Source organism: Lutjanus erythropterus, chromosome 12, assembly GCF_056507025.1.
Source record: "Lutjanus erythropterus isolate fLutEry1 chromosome 12, fLutEry1.hap2, whole genome shotgun sequence".
In the NCBI taxonomy this organism is placed as follows: Eukaryota; Metazoa; Chordata; class Actinopteri; order Lutjaniformes; family Lutjanidae; genus Lutjanus; species Lutjanus erythropterus.
In genome coordinates, this window is record NC_139328.1 from 35,240,943 (window position 1) to 35,260,461 (window position 19,519).

At 37.9% G+C, this 19,519-nt stretch overlaps 1 protein-coding gene across 1 annotated transcript; it reads left to right on the top strand.

The window, feature by feature from the left end:
- The first annotated feature begins 1,939 nt into the window (after positions 1-1,939).
- On the top strand, positions 1,940-19,390 carry LOC146318362 (dynein axonemal intermediate chain 4-like). The gene is made up of 17 exons (XM_084732653.1): positions 1,940-2,035; positions 2,129-2,264; positions 3,469-3,635; positions 5,353-5,459; positions 6,734-6,890; positions 7,198-7,337; positions 9,248-9,412; positions 9,650-9,835; positions 10,015-10,151; positions 11,692-11,778; positions 11,936-12,087; positions 12,186-12,343; positions 13,907-14,031; positions 14,272-14,370; positions 15,845-16,071; positions 16,198-16,351; positions 18,168-19,390. Exons 1-17 carry the CDS (start codon positions 1,977-1,979, stop codon positions 18,210-18,212), a joined length of 2,301 nt encoding a protein of 766 aa, XP_084588779.1. The 5' UTR covers positions 1,940-1,976; the 3' UTR covers positions 18,213-19,390.
- Positions 19,391-19,519: the final 129 nt, after the last annotated feature.

The following is a 19,519-nucleotide window of genomic DNA, read 5'->3' on the forward strand; positions in this document are numbered from 1 at the left end:
CTACAATGAAGTCTAATGACGGTCTAACAGTTGAAAATAATACACTTTAGTTGCATTTCTGTTGTAATTTGTCCTTAATTACTCTCTAATTAAGTCTCATAAGGGTCGAATGCTGTCTAATAAAGAACATATTATTTCTAGTTTTTGTCTGATTTAATACAAAGTATGGCTTGTTATGTCTTATTACTGTGCTGTAAAATAAAGAGTGGCCCAGTTATTTATGAGCCACGTCTAATGTTTGCTTTTTTCCTTGCAAAATATGGATAGTTGACAAAGAACAAAAGAAAGATAAGGCTGTTCTGATACCCTCGTTGGAAATATCTATACAGATACAGCATAACATGCTGGAACGGGACTCTGTTCACTGATCCAGTATCACATAATTTATTAGCCCCGAAATGAAGACAGAAAGAAAGAGAGCAATCCACCTTCAGTTGATGAGAACAGCAAAGATCATTTTATCTCCTGCAGCTCTTTAAAAAAAAAAAGGCTGCATATATGTACGTCTTCAGCAGAGATGATTTATAGTTATAACTGTCTGTGGTTATACAGCTGAGTACACACCTAGGGCCATAATCATAAAATATAAGTTAGGATAATCAGATAAACTTTTATCACATTCTGCCACAATGACTGCTAGTCACTCCACCTTTACCAGCTGCAACATTAACGTAATGATCACACTGTACATTAATCATTATAATCCATATCATTCTGACATGGGCCACTCTGCTCTCTTACTTTTCAGACTTTTAGTATCTTTTGATGCTAATAATTTTGTACTTTTAATAAAAGTAAAAATTTGAATACAGGACTTTTACTTGTAACCAGTGGTGGAGGAAGTACTAATACCGCACTGAGTAAAAGTTCTGCATTCAAAACCATACATATGTTAAGTTAAATATCAAAGTGTTATCAGCAAAATAAAAAGTAAATGTTCCCTTACAGTGTTTTACTATGATATCTGATGTTTCTTGATGAATGTTACTGCTGCAATGTGTATGTTGCATTTTACTGCTGTAGGTCTTCAAGTCGGTGCTCATTTTAAGGACTTTATATACTCTTGGCTTGTTTAATTGGCTTGTTTCTCTATCTTGTGATAAAAAGTTAGAAAAACAGCATGTTTTCAGCTTTGTGTCGATACATTGTCCATCTGATCCAAGATTGTTTTCAAGAAGTTTATTTAGATGAAAAAATGGGAGAATTTCTCAAGCTATAAAGGAACACTTCATCCTTCAGTTTATTAGAAAAACACCCTCTCAAAATCACCAAATCTGGAGATGAAAAATTAAAAACTGTAATCTTTAAAGTAACTAACTGAAGCTGTCAGACAAATGTAGTGGAGTAAAAAGTACATTTGCCTCTAGGATGTAGTGGAGTAGAAGTACAAAGTTGCATAAAAGAGAGATATTCAAATAAAGCACAAGTACCTTAGATTTGGAGTAAATGATTAGATGAGGTCAGGAAAATATAAGTAAACAAACAAATACATACATAAATACATAAACATCAACACCAACAAACTCCTTTCAGTAAATATATTTGAGTAAATACTGGCAACTGACATGCCTTTCTTATTGGTTACAAAATTCAAGAGACACAAAATAGCGTTCATCTTTGCTTTGAAAGAGCTTAAAATGTGGGGTTGAACTAATAAATTTAGCTTCATGAATATGAAATTTCCATAATAAAATCAGGAAGTTAATGAAAGTGAATGAACTGTTGTCCTTAAATTCGAAACAAGGTCTTTTGTCTTTTCCTTCAATGATTATTGCATGTGTTTGCATAATATAAGATGCACAGCTTTAGATGATAGTGCTTATTTTAATATGTTATTAATATATTTACATGTTGAGTCATGAACACCGAGGGAAAGAACTGGGTCCGAGGGCACGTGATTGGACTGTCCAGCAGGGGCGCGTGGCGTCACGTTGCTATGGCAACGGAGTAGCGCCACATAGAACAACAGTACGATAATGTCTACCTCTGTGACAAAAGAAGAAAGACAGAAAAAACGGACTCTGGTGCTGAGACCGTAAGTTGATATTTTTTTCACACCAAGCCATTTAGCTACCAGAGTGGAGCCATGCTAACTGTTGTGCTAATATGTTATTTTATTGTCTCGTAGCTCTTCTCGAACTTTAAACATCTCTGGTGTGCATGGCGTCAACCAGAGCACCAGACACACCAACAGTTTCAGTCTGGGTGGAGGCAGCAGAGTCCTGGAGAAGAGCCTCATTCAGACTCCCAGACAGGCTGTTCGGGTAACTAATAAGTTATAACTTATACCAACAGGCCACACGTATTAGCTTAATATTTGTAGCAGCAGTAAGCTAATACAGCCCTAATACTGCTGTAGATAGGGAGCTAATAGAGCTTTTTCACAGTAGCCATTTTGACATTTATCAGTGTAAACACAGGTGTTAATTATGATTCTGATTAATGTTTCGCTTCTGGTCAGGTAGAGTCAAGGTGCTGCAACTGTGCATATTAGTCTAGCTCAATGGAAAGGCTCTGCTACACTAAATTGAACGGGACCTTAATTAGTATCATTGGTAACATCTGTGTTTCCGCTATTATCAGTGTTGCCAGATTGGTTTGGTGTTTTCCAGCCCAAATTGATTTAAAAAAAAAAGCCCAAATAATGTTAATAATTAAGAATAGAAATGAATTCATAAATAATAACAATATTATTGTGATTCATAACGATTTAATATGACATGATGGTAAAACAACAATTTAAGTGTTCACAAGTGGGATGGAATGTACACAGGAGGCTACAACTAAACTATAACACTTCTCATTTCTGCCGTCTGCCTTAAAAATAAAGGAAAAATAAAGTGATAGTGTAAAAGCAGACAGGACAGGGGGCAGAGAGACGGGACGACACACAGCAAAGGGCCACAGGCAGGAGTCACTGCAGAGGACTGACAGCCCCAGCACACAGGCCTCATGTTCCACCAACCGAGCTACCGGAGTGACCAATATATTTTTTAAAATACTGCAATTTTAAACGTATTAAAAAAACAGCCCAGCTCCCAGTAAACCAGCCAAAATGCTGTCCACTCACCTAAGCCCATCTTGACCCGCACAGTGCATCCCAAAACAGCCCAAATGGATGGAAAACAGCCCAGTCTGCCAACACTGCCTCCTATTTCATATCAGTATGTCTACAGTGAAAAAAGTCTACTGCTCTCCTATTTGTATGTTTTTTAAACCTATTTATTGGACATAAAGGAGTAAGTGCAATTAATTATGTAAAGTGCACATATCAATTGAATACAATATAAAAAGTCAACAGGATAAATTAAATAGAAAAATAAACATCCAATTAAGTGTAAAAAAAAAAGAAGCAAAATAATAAAATATCTAAATTAACTGGGAAAATAAACCTCAAATTAGGAAATAAACAGTACATCCAGCAAAGTCAGTATACCTTCATCAGGGACTATGTTCTCCTGTTTGCAGGTATTTGATGAGGAAGACAATGACGTCACTCCTCAGCCTGTGTACCAGGCTGACCCAGCAGCAGCTGTGCAGGTTAAAGCCAGCAGGTTGTTTCTGGATGAACTCTCTCCTGGATCATCATCAGACCAATCAACAGCCACCGGGAGCTTCGCTGTGCCTTTCTCCAGGTTGGTACCAGCAGTGGCGGAGAAAGTATTCAGGTCCTTTCCTTCAGTAGTAAAGCACTAATACCACGCTGTGAAAATACTCCACTACAAGTAAAGCTCCTGCATTAAGTAAAAGTATGTATATACTATCAACAAAGTGTACTTTAAGTATGAAATTGTGTAAAAGTAGTGCAGTAAAATGTTCCCTGTCAGTGTTTTACTCTGACACATGATGTTTTTGGATTACTATTACTGCTACATTAATGTGTTTATTAATGTTTGAGGTTGAGCTCATTTTAACTATTTTATATACTGTTGGCTACTTACATCTACAGCAGTGCATCATCATCTGTTTGTAGTGTGGCTGTCCTGTGAGAACCACATATCACTAAAAGTCACCTTTTCATGGTGTCAGAAAAAAGACAAGCAGTTTGACAACAACTTGGGGATACATGGTTTTCACTGGACAGTATGGACATGAACAATTGTAATCTGAGACATAACCAGCAACTTAAGATTTCGGACAAATGTAGTGGAGTAAAAAGTACAATATTGAAGCATATAGTTACATAAAATGGAAATACTAAAGTCACATTTCTCCTCAAGTAAATTATTTAAGTAAATACACTGCACTATGTCAAAGCATTAATATGTGGCAGGAAACACACCAGCAAAAAGTGCTGTTCTTGAAGACAGGGCACAACAGCAATGAATCAATGAGAACACTTTACAGCAGGCGTATTATTTATAGATGAGAACGAAAAAAAATATTTTATCTTTACAGACATGAAATATAATTTGTAACCATATGTTTCAAAAGGTACTATATCATATTTAATAAGTGTTTGACATCTTTTTGTTGCTCATTAGGTCAAGTATTGTCACACATTTTCACAAGTGTTTGACTGATATGGCTTTTCCAATGGCTGATGCTCTTTAGAAAGCAGGATGGATGACATATAATACCAATATTAAAGCTAAGAAAAGTCATGTATAATTCCATTATTCCATGTATATTTCAATCTAATATACATGGTTATCTTAGCAGATCATGTTTTGTTGTAGAGTGGGACACAGGTACAGGGAGAGACAGGGAGACTGATGTACAGTATTTCAGAAGAGACATCCTTCAATTGCGTTACTCTATACATTATAGCATAATATGTATGTAAGACTAACCAGTGTTTCTCCTATCCTGGTCCTCAGAGCTCACTGTCCTGCATGTTTTAGATGTTTCCCTGCTCAAACACACCTGATTCAAATGATCAGCTCGTTATCAGGCTTCAGGCTGTCAGGCAGAGGCTTCATGACAAGCTGATCATTTGAATCAGGTGTGTTTGAGCAGGGAAACATCTAAAACATGCAGGGCGGTGGGCCCTGAGGACCAGGATAGGAGAAACACTGCTAACCATGAACAGTCTTAAATTAAATTTGCTGTCACTTAGGACAACAGGAGAAACATGCTCACATTGAGAAAAGATTGATGTCTGAGGACATTTGAGTATAGTACAGGGCTCCAAACTAATTTTTATTTACCACCCACCCAAAACTCACAAGGCGGAGCTCTGACATCTTTCCACAGCAGCCACACTGACAAGGCTGCCTGCAGACGTGTCTGCACACATTTTTTAGTTTATTGGTGACCTCATCATCGCAGATGTCAGCCAATACTGATTATCTCAAAATGCTTATCACTATATGTAACCTTGTAAAAATGTCTTCTGACATTGTTTTGCAGGTCTTTATTAGGAAGTGAAAGAATATCCAGCCAATCTACCATAGAATCCATGAATGAGGACATTGAGGACACATTTTCCACATGGGACATGCCCATCAACTTCCCAGGTTCACTCAAATATTATTTCTTTCATTCAATTCTTTCATTAAAACTACTATACTGTATACCATTATCACTGTTTTTGTTCAGCTGTTTATTCCTTTTAATCATTAAATTCATCATTTTTAGCTCCATCTTTAATGTTGGTAGATTACAATAACTTAAAGTGTGTAAGATTTAGGGGGATCAATTGGCAGAATATGGCAGAAACAGTATAAGCATATTTTCATTTGTGTATAATCACCTGAAAATTGTTGTGTTTATGTTATTGTAGAATGAGTCCATTATATCTACAAAGGGCACAAGTCCTCTCCCAACCAGACCGCCATGTTTTTACAGTAGCCTGGAACAGACAAACACTGGTTCTAGATATGGTCTTTTGTGTTTTTCAGATTTTTGTGGCCACTGTAGGTTCTCCTACATCGGGGGTCTGCAAACTGTGGGTCTAAAGCTGCATGCGGCTCTTTAGCCCCTCTCAAATGGCTCCCCATGGCTATGCCAAAAAAAAAAAATGGAAATAAATAACAGGGTTTTTCTCACATTTTAATTTTCATTTATCATTGTTGTAGGTATACACTGTAAAAACAAAAACATTGAGAAAACCCAAACTTGAAGGCAACATACTGCAATGGATTTTTGGGTTTTGAGCCCAATTCAAATTCTTGAGTTTTGAAAAAGTTTTACTTAACTACAGATCTTTTGTTCTTTAATTAATTTTTTTTTTGTTTGGATTAACTTGAATCCTTGAGTTTTAGAAACTCAAAAAAGTCAAAAAATCTTGAATCTAAATTCATTGAGGTGAAAACGAATGATGATTAAAATGTTGCTATTTTCAGTTAAAACCATTTCATTTTCAGGCACAAAAATAATAACAAATCAGCTCCACACCTCACAGTGACCAATGTTTGAAATGTATTTTTGGTGTTTCTAAAACTAAAAGATTCAAGTTGAAAAAAAAAAAGTAAATTATCTCAACTAAAGATTGTAGGTCAGCAAAACTTTTTATTATATACGTTTTTAAGTTTATTTCAACGTTTATGCCTATTCCTACACATTTGGAAAGGGAGGGTGAGACGATGTGTTTGCAATCTACAAGCTCACTGCTAGATGCCACTAAATCTTACACACTGGTTCTTTAAATCAAATACAGCAAAGTACAGTTACATCTACACCACTTTATAATGTTTGGATGTAACACTTCTCTGCAGCAGAGAGCTGTTACATCTCTTATGTGTTAATGGTGAAAGTTTAATTTTGTTTCATGTCATTTGCTTCCTGCCAGATGTGCCCGGGAAAAAAAACACTGTGAAAGAACACGTGACCGAAAACATGTTGAAAGAGGTCATAGATGTCTACATCTCTGAGACGGACACCATTTCCCTGCTGGACATACCAAGCACCTCCGTGTCAGTGGATGCTGATGACGCAGACGCTATCATGTGAGTGAAGTCCCCTACCTCATGATTTTTTCAACTGTTTGACAAGATCTGAATGTGTATCAAGCCAACTTTGAATACTGCTACTCCAAGACATTCCCTGAAAAAGATGCGCCACTCGTAACCTTTTTGAACTGCAGTGAAAGACAGCGATGTTTTTCTCTGTGCAGCTGTCCTTGTACACACGTACTGATGCAGTGATGCGGTATATGACTATGTAACAGAAGAGAATTCTATCTAATGATCATTAATAAAAATGTATATTCTTTGGTTTTAACAAGCTGATGTCATCTTCATCTTGTCTTCACAGAGAGAGAAACAAAAAGTATGCTGAGGTCTGCAGGAACAGACTGGGCAACAGTAAGTATGTGGACCGATCAATGCAGACAGTGAACGGAGCAGCTAAAAACAAACACATCCAGAGCGACTGCGTGGTCATGGTGGACTCAGGTTAGCCTCATTGTTTTCTCTTGGACTTTATAGTCTTAAAGCTGCATGAATTAATTTTTCTTTAATTACACAATTAATTCCACAAACCAATCATAAAAAAGTTGCTATGTGGGTGAAATAAAACTTCTGTTCCCGCTGCTGCAGCTACTCTCCCAGTCTGAACCAGCTCAGCAATATATTATATTGCAATTATATCATTGCTTCAACACAAACAGTGATTTAACCTGCTGCCCAAATCAATACCACTTTAAGTGTATGCTATATTTAGAACATTTTCCCTGCTTTACTTACCGACAGCTAACTGAAACTGCCACCTGTGCTCTCTATACAGCCACAAAACTCCATCGAAATAAAAACCCAGTCCTTTTCCCTCACAGGACACGGGAACTGCTGGTTGACTGCTGCCTTGATTTGCAGCAAGTAAAGTTTCTTCGGACCCAAACAAACGTGTTAAAACACCAAAGTCATACTGAGGTCAGACAGTAACACAAACTAACTAACAAACACAAACTCCTACAACTCCTGTGTCCTGAGAGGTAAAAAGACGGTTTCTGTCCATGGAGTATGGTGGTTGTAAAGAGAGCAGAGAGAGCTGCTTCATTTCCCTGTTGGAAGACACTGTCTGAAGACAAAGTAAAGCGGCAAACATGTCCTAAATCAGCGTTTCCAAATCCTGGTCAATCAGGGCCCCGTTTCCCAGAGCCTTTGTAGTGCTACGTGCGTCGTAAGTTGTATTTTAGGTCTCCCTTAAGGTTGTCCCAACTCTGGGAAACAGCCTTTAACCTTAAGGGAGACCTTAAAATACATCTTACAACGCACATAGCGCTACGAAGGCTCTGGGAAACAGGGCCCTGGTTGTTTTCTGTCTTGTTCAGAGGCTTGATGGCAAGCTCATCATTTGAATCAGGTGTGTTGGAGCAGGGAAACCTCTAAAACTTGCAGGGTAGTGGGCCCCGGGGACCAGGATTGGGAAACGTTGTTCTAAATAGTTAAGGTAAAGTACAGGTAAAGCTTTCAGAGGCTTTAAACAGAGGAGAACAGCAGACACAGAGCAATATTAGCCTTCATTTTGTGTTGTTTTTCTTCTGGTCACCTGATGAATATCCTCCTGAGAATAAAATTTGTTTCTTTAGCCGAGGGTTACCAGCTAGTCTCAAACTGTGTCTGTTTACTGTTTGGTCCTCGCCAGGTAGCGGTTTATCAGAACCTTTTCACTGAAAACAGCTGCCTGCTGTTGCTGGAAGCAAGTCTGATTAGGGGGCAGCTTGTGGAAAAGAAAACGATGAATTTAAAGAAGGTGAAAGCAGCTAGTGTCATATTGTACGTTTATTGATACATGGTTCAATTCCTTTGGGATTTTAAAGTATGCAGTGTTTGGTCTATACCACACTTAGGTAACACTTTTTAAACACTTAGATATATTGAAAAAGAGAACAATTATTCAAAATACAAATGTTTTTAAGTTTTACACACTGGTATTTACATGTCAAATGTGTCAGCATGTTTCATGGTTTTACAGCTTAGCTTTTAGATAAAATGTACTGTAAAATTGTATTAATTCTGAACAGCAGCTGACCTTCTGATTCTGAGACAGGAGATGAAATCACTGACACCACTCCACCATCTTTAGATTTTCCTTCTTGACTCCTCTCAATTCTTCTGTGTGTGCACATGGTCCTGCAGTCTCATGCCCTTGAAAAGGCATTGGTGGGGCATTTACTTGTGCTAATTGGGAACAACTGACACTTAAGAGCAGAGATTTGAACAATTATGCAGTTTAAGAGCACCTTCATGAATCTGATTTACATTTTTCTTAGGACCTTTCTGAAGAACAAACTGAAGAAAAAACTTACAAAGATATTGGTGAATATATATCGGATGTTATTCATCGAATGTTTCCATGTCCACAGGCACGAATGTTACCAACTGGGACATGTATGACTATTTGCTCAGCCCTGAGCAGGATGACACAGTGTGTGGCCCTGAACCAGAGAGGGCCGACTATCCAGAGGCTGTTGTGGACACCAGCAGAGGTACAGACATGAATGTGTCAGTGGGCAGCACAGCCAGCACAGGTACGTATGATGAACACTGCTTCAGTCTGAGTTTTATTGGGTGTAATCCCACTCCAAATAGTCAAGAATCCTCAGAAATGTGTTTGTGGTGGATGATTCAACAATGTATAAATAAATGAATGTGACTTCTTAGATACTATGCAGAGAAAAGGGTGACTCAAACTGAATTAGCCTGAATTCCTACACTTTTACTCTTTGGATAGTTTTGCATGTTAAATTTCTTGTATTTCTCTTTAGCCAGTGCTGCCAGCTCAATGAAAGAATTGGAAGCGTTTGGGAACAGTTCAAATGCTGAGTCGGACCTGCAGCTGATTTTGCAGTCAGAGAAATTCCAATACATCCTGCTGGTAATGGAGAGGAGCATTCTGTTGAACACCTTCCAACCTAAGCTAGCTGCTTACAGACAGCTGCCTGTGCTAGAAGGTAAACTCAGCTCATTATCGCACACTGGCACTTACACACTACTGATGATGCAGGTGAATCAAGATGCTTCCTGGACTGGTGTCATTTACACCTCATAACTGGCACAATACACACATATTATCTCCCAAGAGTTACCATGTGAATGAAAACAGTGAGTCTAAATGTACTGATTGTGTCAGACCCAGACAGGCCGGTGGAGCAGAGGGAGGTGGAGACAGAGGGCCCTCGCCCTCCAGCTGTGGAGCATCTCTGGACTTTCAGCTGTGAGCTCAACAGAGGACGCAGCGTCAGCAGCACAGCCTGGAACAAGAACCCGGTAACACACACACACACGCACACACACACACACACACACACACACACACACACACACACACACACACCTGTTCTTTATTCCTGTATGTACTGTCACTGTCATATTATCTTCTTTGATGGTGTTTAGAGACGTTTCTGTCACATCTGTCAGTATTGTATGATGGCCATATAATGGTGTTCACTAATTATTAGCAATTAGATTAGAAAAACTGAAAAACTGCTAATCATGTCTGCAATATGTCATTATGGAGGACAGCATGTTGTTAGTCTGGAGGATTCTTTAATGGGTTAGTTCACCCACCTCAACATACTGTTTTCACTTATCCACAGTGTTTGTTTGCAGAAGCCCCGAGAGGCATATGAGAAAAAAAAGTCTGATCTAAATTGTTTTCTCTCCTGTTTATGAATTAAAAAATGTGAAAAAAAAGTTTTGCTAGGAGTTTTTTTTCCTGTAAAAACAGGTGAAAATTTTTTGTTCACATAATTTTTTAGTGTTTGTTGTTGTATTTTGGCCACAAGAGACTGAAGTGCACCATTACATGTTCTAAACAGAACTAAAAGCGTTCAGGTTTTCTTCCAGATGAGGAACATATGTGGTGTGTTAGCAAATTATGTAACATTGCTGTCATGTCTTTCCTTTGGCTAGACTGATGATTTTTTTCATGCTTCTCAGGGCTTCTGTAGTGGTTGATAGCAGCTGATAACTGATATATATTTTTTTTAACATTGATTAAAAAAACATTTACTTTTTTGTAGTTCTGCAAATGCCTGTCAAAGTTTTTCTTTAAAGAATCGTTAATAATATTATATATATAAACATATAAAATATATAACCGGATCAATAGATGACACAATTTATTTGTGTCCCTGTGGTTTAGTTAAATTTAGAAGGATTAGAAATTGAAATAACCTGACAAATTACTTCTCTATCTCATTTTTCCGGGGACCTAGTCTTAAAGTTATGCTTTTAATTAAGTTGTGAAAATATATGGGGAAATGAAGGTAAAAATGTCCATGTGGTGCAACTGTAGAAACTTCATACCAAATAATTAAAAAAGTTGAAATTCTCAATTAAACACCCAATAAACTAGTTTGGCAATCTTATTAATTCTTAATTAGTACTGCTCAGTATTATACTTATGGCAGTGTAACAGCATGTTTTTAGACATTTTTCACATAATTTGTCGAAGATTATTTAATGTAATTTTTAAAATGAAGTAATTACACTTATACATGCATACACACTCATACATATACAATCTAGGTGGATAAAATATTTAATATTTGTTGTTCTACACCACGTGACATTTTCAGGTGCATTTCAGGTCTTACCTTTTGTAAAAAAAAATATTAAAAATGTAATTTCAAATAATATAAAACTAGCTTAAATACAAAATGTGCATTGTAACAAACCTAATGTAGCTTTTAAAACTCTTTTTTAAAAGATTTCTGAATTGCTCATCTTGCCAACCATAATGGACTCATAAACTTTGGACCACTTCATGAAGACATGTCTGCTTGTGCTCTGCTTTCTCTGCTAGGACCTTCTGGCTGTTGGTTATGGCGACTTTGACTCCAGTGAGCAGAAACCAGGGCTGGTGTGCTGCTGGTCTCTCAAAAACCCCACGGTATGACATGTTTTAACCTTTATTTACCTTCCCAAATGTCCACACCTCCTCCTCCAGTGCTCCATAAGTCTCCTCAGCAGCACGCAGGACATTGTTGAGTGAGGATTTAGTGCCAGCTGTCCATTCCAGATGTTTTCATGTCTCCTCCTCTCTGCAGTGGCCTGAGCGTGTGATCCACTGTGACAGTGCTGTCACCTCCCTGGATTTCTCCTTCAACAGCCCCGGTCAGCTGGCTGTGGGGATGCTGGACGGCAATATAGCTATTTACAATGTGCAGAGTCAAGACAACAAGTCATGTGTCAGCACCAGGTGAGGAGTGTGTGTGTGGACAGAGCAGCTCTTACATCAGACACTCAAAATAATAACTACTGGTGCTATTTATGTTATTGCTCTTTACTTCTGTGCAGTGAAAGTCCCAACAAGCACTTGGGTCCAGTGTGGCAGGTCAGGTGGATCCAGCAGGAGTTGAGTTTGACAGGAGAGGAGAAGGTGGAAGCTCTGTTCTCTGTGGCTGCAGATGGGAGGATCTGCAAGTGGTTTGTCAACAATGGCCTTGACTGTTTAGGTACTGGGCTCAGCAGCAGGCCATGGTTTTACCACCATCATTTGAACTTGACATCCTTAGTAAGCCTGTTTACACCTGGTACTAACATGTGTCTTGGGTGATCCAATCACAACTGGACAGCTTTGAGTATGTGAGTTCTCAGCTGGCATTGCAATGTGTCCCTGAGAGACTTTCCTGCTCTATCTGCAAATAAACATGTGCATCTTTTTCATTTGCAAAGACCAAATCCATTGTTGTTTTTAACCAGCGGCCTAACAGGAATAGCCAACATGCTGAGACAGACACAATGTTTTTACACAAACACTGTAAAAACCAAAATGTTAAGACAAACTCAAACTTTCAAGGCAACTGCCTGCAATAGATTTTTGAGTTTTGAGCCCAACTCAGATGCTTAAGTTTTGAAGTTTTACCATCTACTGATCTTTTGATGAGATAATTTACTTTTCTTCTTTAGTTAAACTTAAAACTTTGAATTTTAGAAAACCAAAACACAAAAAAACACAAATCAGGTTTGCAGCTCATTATGACCATTTTACCAAGTCTATCTGAAGAAGAAAATTAAATTATCCCAACTAAAGATTTTAAAAGTTTATTTCAAAACTTGAGAATCTGAGTTGGGCTCAAAGCTCAAAAATCTATTGCAGTGTGTTGCCTTTAAATTTTAAATCTGCTCAACAGTTTTTTTTACACTGAAGAAAGAATTAACTTAATTAATAACATTAGCCAAATTAACAAGAAGGTCCAAATAATTAAGAATTTTTAGTGGATAGTATTTCAGAAATTTTAGTAAGTTTCTCCTCAATCAACAACCTCAAAATTGCTCAATTTATTAAGGGAGTCTGGGGATATTGAGGAAGTTGAGTGGTGAAATCAGTTGATACAGACGGTGTGTTCAGAAACATCTGCTATTTATCTTGGCAGGTCAGAGAGCCCAAACATGTAATTTTCATCACAGTGAACCAGATGGAAATTAGACCGCTGTTTCATATGTCAGTGTAGTGAGCAGCTCTTCAGTGTGGCTCAGGACACAGTGTGGACACACTGCTGAAAGTATGTCCTCACATGTGGCCCAGAGAACCTCTAAATATGGTCAGAGTGATCAGATATCAGTGTCCTCAGTGCATCTTGGGTGCATTCACACCTGTACCCAGAGCTGCTCACTTGTGATTGGATCACCCAAGATGCCTGTTAGTACCAGTTGTAAACAGCATATAACCCATTCACTGAGCCTGATGAAAGAGAAACACCTTCATCAGTAATACAAAACAAATACAAATACACATGGAAATATCAAAAGAATTACCCAGCAAGATAAGATAAATAAAATACTCTATGAGAGTAGATAGAGCAGGAAATATGTTACTCTATCAGAGTAAATAAACTCAGCCAAATGTACTCAATAAGAGTGAATAAAAGCAGATGTACTCTATCGGAGTGTCTAGTCAGAAAAAAAAAAAAAAAAAAAAATAGTGATGAACCATTTTTATCAGATTGAAACGACAAAAGGGGGCTAAATGTGTTATTACATGACTTTTCAAACCGGTTGTGCATCTCTTGCCATAGAACTGATGACACTCAAGAAGATGCGGAACACAAAGAAGAAGGCTGGAGACAACAAGACAGAACAGAAGACAGAAAGTGTTCTGTCTGCACTCATTGCTGGTCTGTGTTTTGACTTCCATCCAAAAGTAAGTTGCTAACAGAAATTCAATAGAACAGTAGACTGTTTTAACTGGTTTCTTTGAGAAAACTGCTTATTAACAGATGTTTAGGTGTTCTTCTGCAGGTCAGTGTCTGTGAAACAGCAGTTAATTAGTGCTGACACTGACAATCTCAGTAAAATTCAGATTTTAAGATTTTTTCTTGACTTAATAAATTGTAATCATCCATCACACTGACTTCTATCCTGTGTTTCACTGTTCTTCCAGGACTCTCGTACCTACCTGGTCGGCTCGTGGGAAGGTTTCATCCACAAATGCTCATGTTCCAACAATCAGCAGTTTCTGGAGACATACAAGAAACATTTTGTGAGTCCATCAGGATAAAAGTCAGATTGTCTGCCCCGTGTACTGAGGCTGTTGGTCCTCTGCAGCGGTTGCTGGTTTGATTCCTGCCTGTGGCCCATTTGCTGCATGTCTTTCCCCCTCTCTCTACCCCCTTTCCTGTCCTATCTTCAGCTGTCACTATCATAATAAAGGCAAAAAGCCCCCCCAAAAAAGAAAGTAGAACACAAAAGACTATGACATTATTATTCCACTAACCTCATAACCTCATATTTCATTTCATCAGGTATGAGCTTGTTAAATCCATTAATGCTCTTCCCCACAATGCATTGCTTACTGACCCTCAGTTGATTCCTATAAAATGCAGTAACATGTTTAACTGATGGTGGAACTTTTTTTTCATTAGTTTTGGTTTACAGGTAATGGCAATGTTTTGATGAATGGAGTTAAAGGACTGCCTACAAAAAGAACGATCACAGTTATTTTAATAATTCCCCATCAGTGGTGAACACTGTTGTTAGGATGACTTTCAGAGCATTTTGATGAATGATAGAAACAGCTAATCAGATCCGTCCGAATTTTTATAGCAGTGATGCCTTTGATGGGAAGCCTGTTGTCATTCATTAATATGCATTTTTCATTTCTCTACAGAATAATGTTGCACTAGTTCTCTTATAATATTGGTTTCTAGCTGTAGCCTCCCTTTTATCTCACTGACTGTATTTAGGAAATACTTTAGAGATGGTCTACTTTAATCATGCAGTCTTATTATGTTATACAACTTATTTAATGCTTATGTAATTAATACTGGGCTGAAAATTACAATACTGTAAGGCCACTGTTTTTGGTGCTGGTGAGATCACTTAAGTTTGTTCTGCCCTTACTGATATTCTCTTTGATGATATCAGGATACCATCAGATTGGTGTTGACTCATACATAAGTATGAATAAAATTTGTCTTCAAGAGACGACAACTCTCCTAACTCCTGTCATCTTTAAAGAATTTGGTTAACTTATGTCTGTCAGGTTTCCTTCTGGTTTTTCTGTGCAAAGTAGAGCAGTAACAGCTCATCAAAATCCATTTTCCTTAGCTGCCAACACAGCTGGACTGCACAGTGCTTGCTTGAAATAAAACTGCCATACACTGTGTCTTAAAATCTGTCTGTGTTTAGCAGAAAAAAGAAAGGAAAATCACTGAACATCTGGCCTTAAAAATACATAATGTAGCAAAACTTTATCAACCTTAATAACTGGTACACTAATCATAGTGTGGACATCAAAACTGCTGAGTCATTCCATATTTTCTGCCGTATGCTGAAAATATATCTCTTCAGGTAATATTAGACATAATAGGAGTAAAAATAACCTTTTCTCTTCTCATCTCATCTTTCTGTCTGTATGACCACATCAAATCTTTTTCCTATATTAGTTTCCAGCTAGCTTCAAATCTAATTCTGTGTTGATGCTGTTAGAACTCAATAACTTTCCTGTCCTTCAGTCTTCTGTGAACCATGTCACATGGTCTCCACTCCATCCTGATGTGTTCCTGAGCTGCTCCTCTGATTGGACCATCCAGCTGTGGAAGCAGGACCACCTTCACCCCATGTTAAGCTTCACCTCCACCCAGAGAGCCGTGTGCGACATCAAGTGGTCCCCAAAGTGGGCCACAGTATTCGGAGTGGTTAATGAGGGACAGCTGGAGATCTGGGACCTGAACTCCAACATGTAAGTCAGACCAAGTGGAGGATCTGTCTGTGATTATTGTCTGTCTTTCCCTGTTTGTCTTCTCTAATATGAAACCTGAGCCAAGAGTAATCCTGTGTGTCTGCCATATACACTTGTCTCCTTCAGTTTGGACCCGGTCATCGTGCAGCCTGCTGCCCCCGGTGTGAAGATGAAGTCCCTGCTGTTTGCCACACAGACAGACTGTGTCCTGGTAGGAGACAGTGGTGGACAAGTGACTGTCTACCAGCTGAAGAACCTCAGTGTGGGAGAGAGCAGCCAGGTAAAACTACATAGCTGTACTTATCTGTGGTCAGTGTGTTACCTACAGCTGTGGACAAGGTCAGCAGCATAACATATTTTAGACACCTAGAAAATTCAATATCAGTTTAAGTGAACGCTATATTTAGTAGATTTCTACTGCTTTACCTTGCTGTAAAACGCATGTTATTGATGAGAAAACAAAAAACACATTGCCAAGCCAAATATAACTCTCTCAAAAGCATCTGGACTCCATTGGCAAAAACACTAATGTTATCTTGCAGAACACAGGAGTTGCTGGTCTACCACTGACCCTCAGTCACTTAGCTTGCTTGCGGTATTCTGTTACTGTGGTGTTTGAAGGGGTTCATTCAGATTCACCAAAGTAACACAATAACACAAACAAGCTAACTGATCAAAGCAGTAGTACATGAGAAACTCTACAAGGTAAAATTTTTGCCAATGGAGTCTGGTTTCTTTGGAGAGAATGATATTTGGCTTATAATGTCAGTTTGTCATTGTAAAAAACTGTTTGACAGAAGGGTAAAGCTGTGAAAATATTTTAGATATATCATACGCTTGAACTGATATTGGTTGACTTTTTAGGTGGCTAAAATTTGAAAACATTTTGCTGCTGATCCTGTCCACAGCAGTACATTGCTTAGCTTGCTACACTGGTACTCTTGCTGCTTCTGCAAACTCAGGGCCTATCAGCCACCATCTGCTGTAGATATTAATGTATTTGACAGGGGCGACGTATGTAGCCATAGCTACATTTAAGTAAAAAAAAAAAAAAAAAATGCAGCCAATGCCTTGAACATAGGGCTTCTAGCCATAGCTAATTTGTAGTCCCTTTCCGGTAACTGACTATGGATAGGCACTATGGATAGGCACCTCATGCAACCCCACTTCAAAAAACCAGAACTGTCACTTTGAGCACTCATTCAGATCTTCCCATTATGATAACAACATCAAAAAAAAAGTTCAGCTATATCGAGTTTTGTTCCTTTTTCTTTAGCCAGTTAAACATCTCTAGCTGCAGTAGATCTGCATTACATCTGTGGTCTCTTACTTAATTATTCACATTTTCTGACATTTATAAGGTGTTTTTTTTTTGTTTGAGAAGTTACTGTAGATGTAACCCTAACTGCACACATTTATTTGTCTTCTAAAATAGTTTTGTCCGCATCAAACACATAATGAACTGTAAATTCAACATCATCTGCCCCAAAAACAGGCTTCTGGCAACAGATAATACATTCATGCTACTGTAAGATGTATAAATATCTGGTATACTGTAGGACTGCATTGAAATTTGTTGTGCTGTGTATTATTTGGCACTACTCTAAACATTTCCTACTGAGGAACTACTGTTCTCAGTTCATTAAACCGTCTGCTGCTTTTTAGTGGTTTCAGGAGGAGAGGATTAGCCATTATTGTAGCTTGTACATTTGAAATCTTATTATTCATGTATTTATTTATCAATTTTTCTGCATTTTAAGGTTTGGCCCAGTGCGCCGACAGAGACAACAGAGGCTTGAACTGTAGCTCAGTGCAAAACACTCCACTCAATAAGAAATAACTACTAGTTAACACAAATAACACTAGTCACTATTCAGTCATTGTGATGTGTTTGTGTCACAGTTGTTGTGCAGGACCTCATGTGATCTTTTGCTTTTATTGACATAATATGATCCTGTTGTCTGTGTTGCAGAATGTGTTTTAGCTGGGAGGCACTTGATGCAGTGGAAGCTTCTGTCCTCAGTCAGTCAGTAACAGATACGTGACGGTCGGCTCACATGACAAACAACTCAGTGTCTCTGGATCTTTTCTTTCAGGTGGAGACTTTGGAAGGCATCATCTGCACTGCAGCTTCCAGATAGCTTCAAGAAAAATACACAAAACATATAACCAAAGTATCTGTGTTTCTGTCTGCAAAAGATGAGTATGAACAAATGAAAAGATGTATCATCATGTCATTATACTATACCCTGGCTTTTACTAATTACTGAATTGTAGTAGCTGATTTTGTCAGGAGTGAAAAAACAAAAACTTGTTCAGAATTTAAGGGGCTTCTTTAACCTCACTTTCTGCTCTTTCTTTGACAATACAGTTGAGACATTTGCAAAATTGTCCCAAACTACAAATGATGTGGATAAAATCCATATGAGACATACTGGACACTTTTTTTTATAATCATGAAGAATCTGTATCATAAGATGATTTGCATTAAACAGGAGGGACAAACAAACTCAGTCATTTACCATCAATACTGACTGGACATCCACATAAAAAGTCGTGAATTTTCCCTTTAAGAGAAGGTAATGACATTTTTGTTTTCAAAGCTTAATTGTCCCTGACCATTTCAAATCATTTTCTGCATGTATTTGCTGATTTGATGCCAAGTGTCATGGGTTACCGGGGCAACACTGAGGACAGAGACAAAACTGGCTGCATGGAGGGTTTCAGCCTTCAACTTCTGTTTATTTTCCCTACATGTCTTTGAAAATGAGTGGAAATGTTCCAAATATTAAAAAAAATAGTTAATATGAAGTAGGGCTGCAACTGACGATTATTGTCATTATGAGTAATCTGTTGATCATTTCCTCGATTAATTGATTAGTTGTTTAATTAATCCTGTCACAATCTTGTCAGTTGAAGAATAGGTCCATGGTGGAGCACAGGCTATTTTTCAACTCTTTCCTGTAATGACTACTTTCATTTTCAGTTAATCTTTCAATCAATTAATTTGTTGTTTGGTCTATAAAATGTAACAAAATGATAAAAATGTTGATCAGAATCAAAGATGATGTCCTGAAATCTCTTGTTTTGTCCACAACTCAAAGATATTCAGTTTACTGTCAGAGAGGAGTAAAGAAACCAGAAAATATTCACATTTAAGAAGCTGAAGTCAGAGAATTTTGACTTTTTTTTTCTTAAATTACCCACACTGATTAATCATAGATTTGATAAATGTATCAGAATAGTTGGCAATTCATTTAATCACCAGTTCTTAACTGATTAATCATTGCAGCTGCAATCTGAGGTGAAAAAGATACTGTCTACTTAGAAAATCAAGGTCCTATTGTCTGGAATGGCCAGCTTAAACAACACCAGATGCAATCATTCAGTTTCTTTTGGGATGTGAAATCAAACAAACACCCACATTCACTAATATTCCTGGGTAATC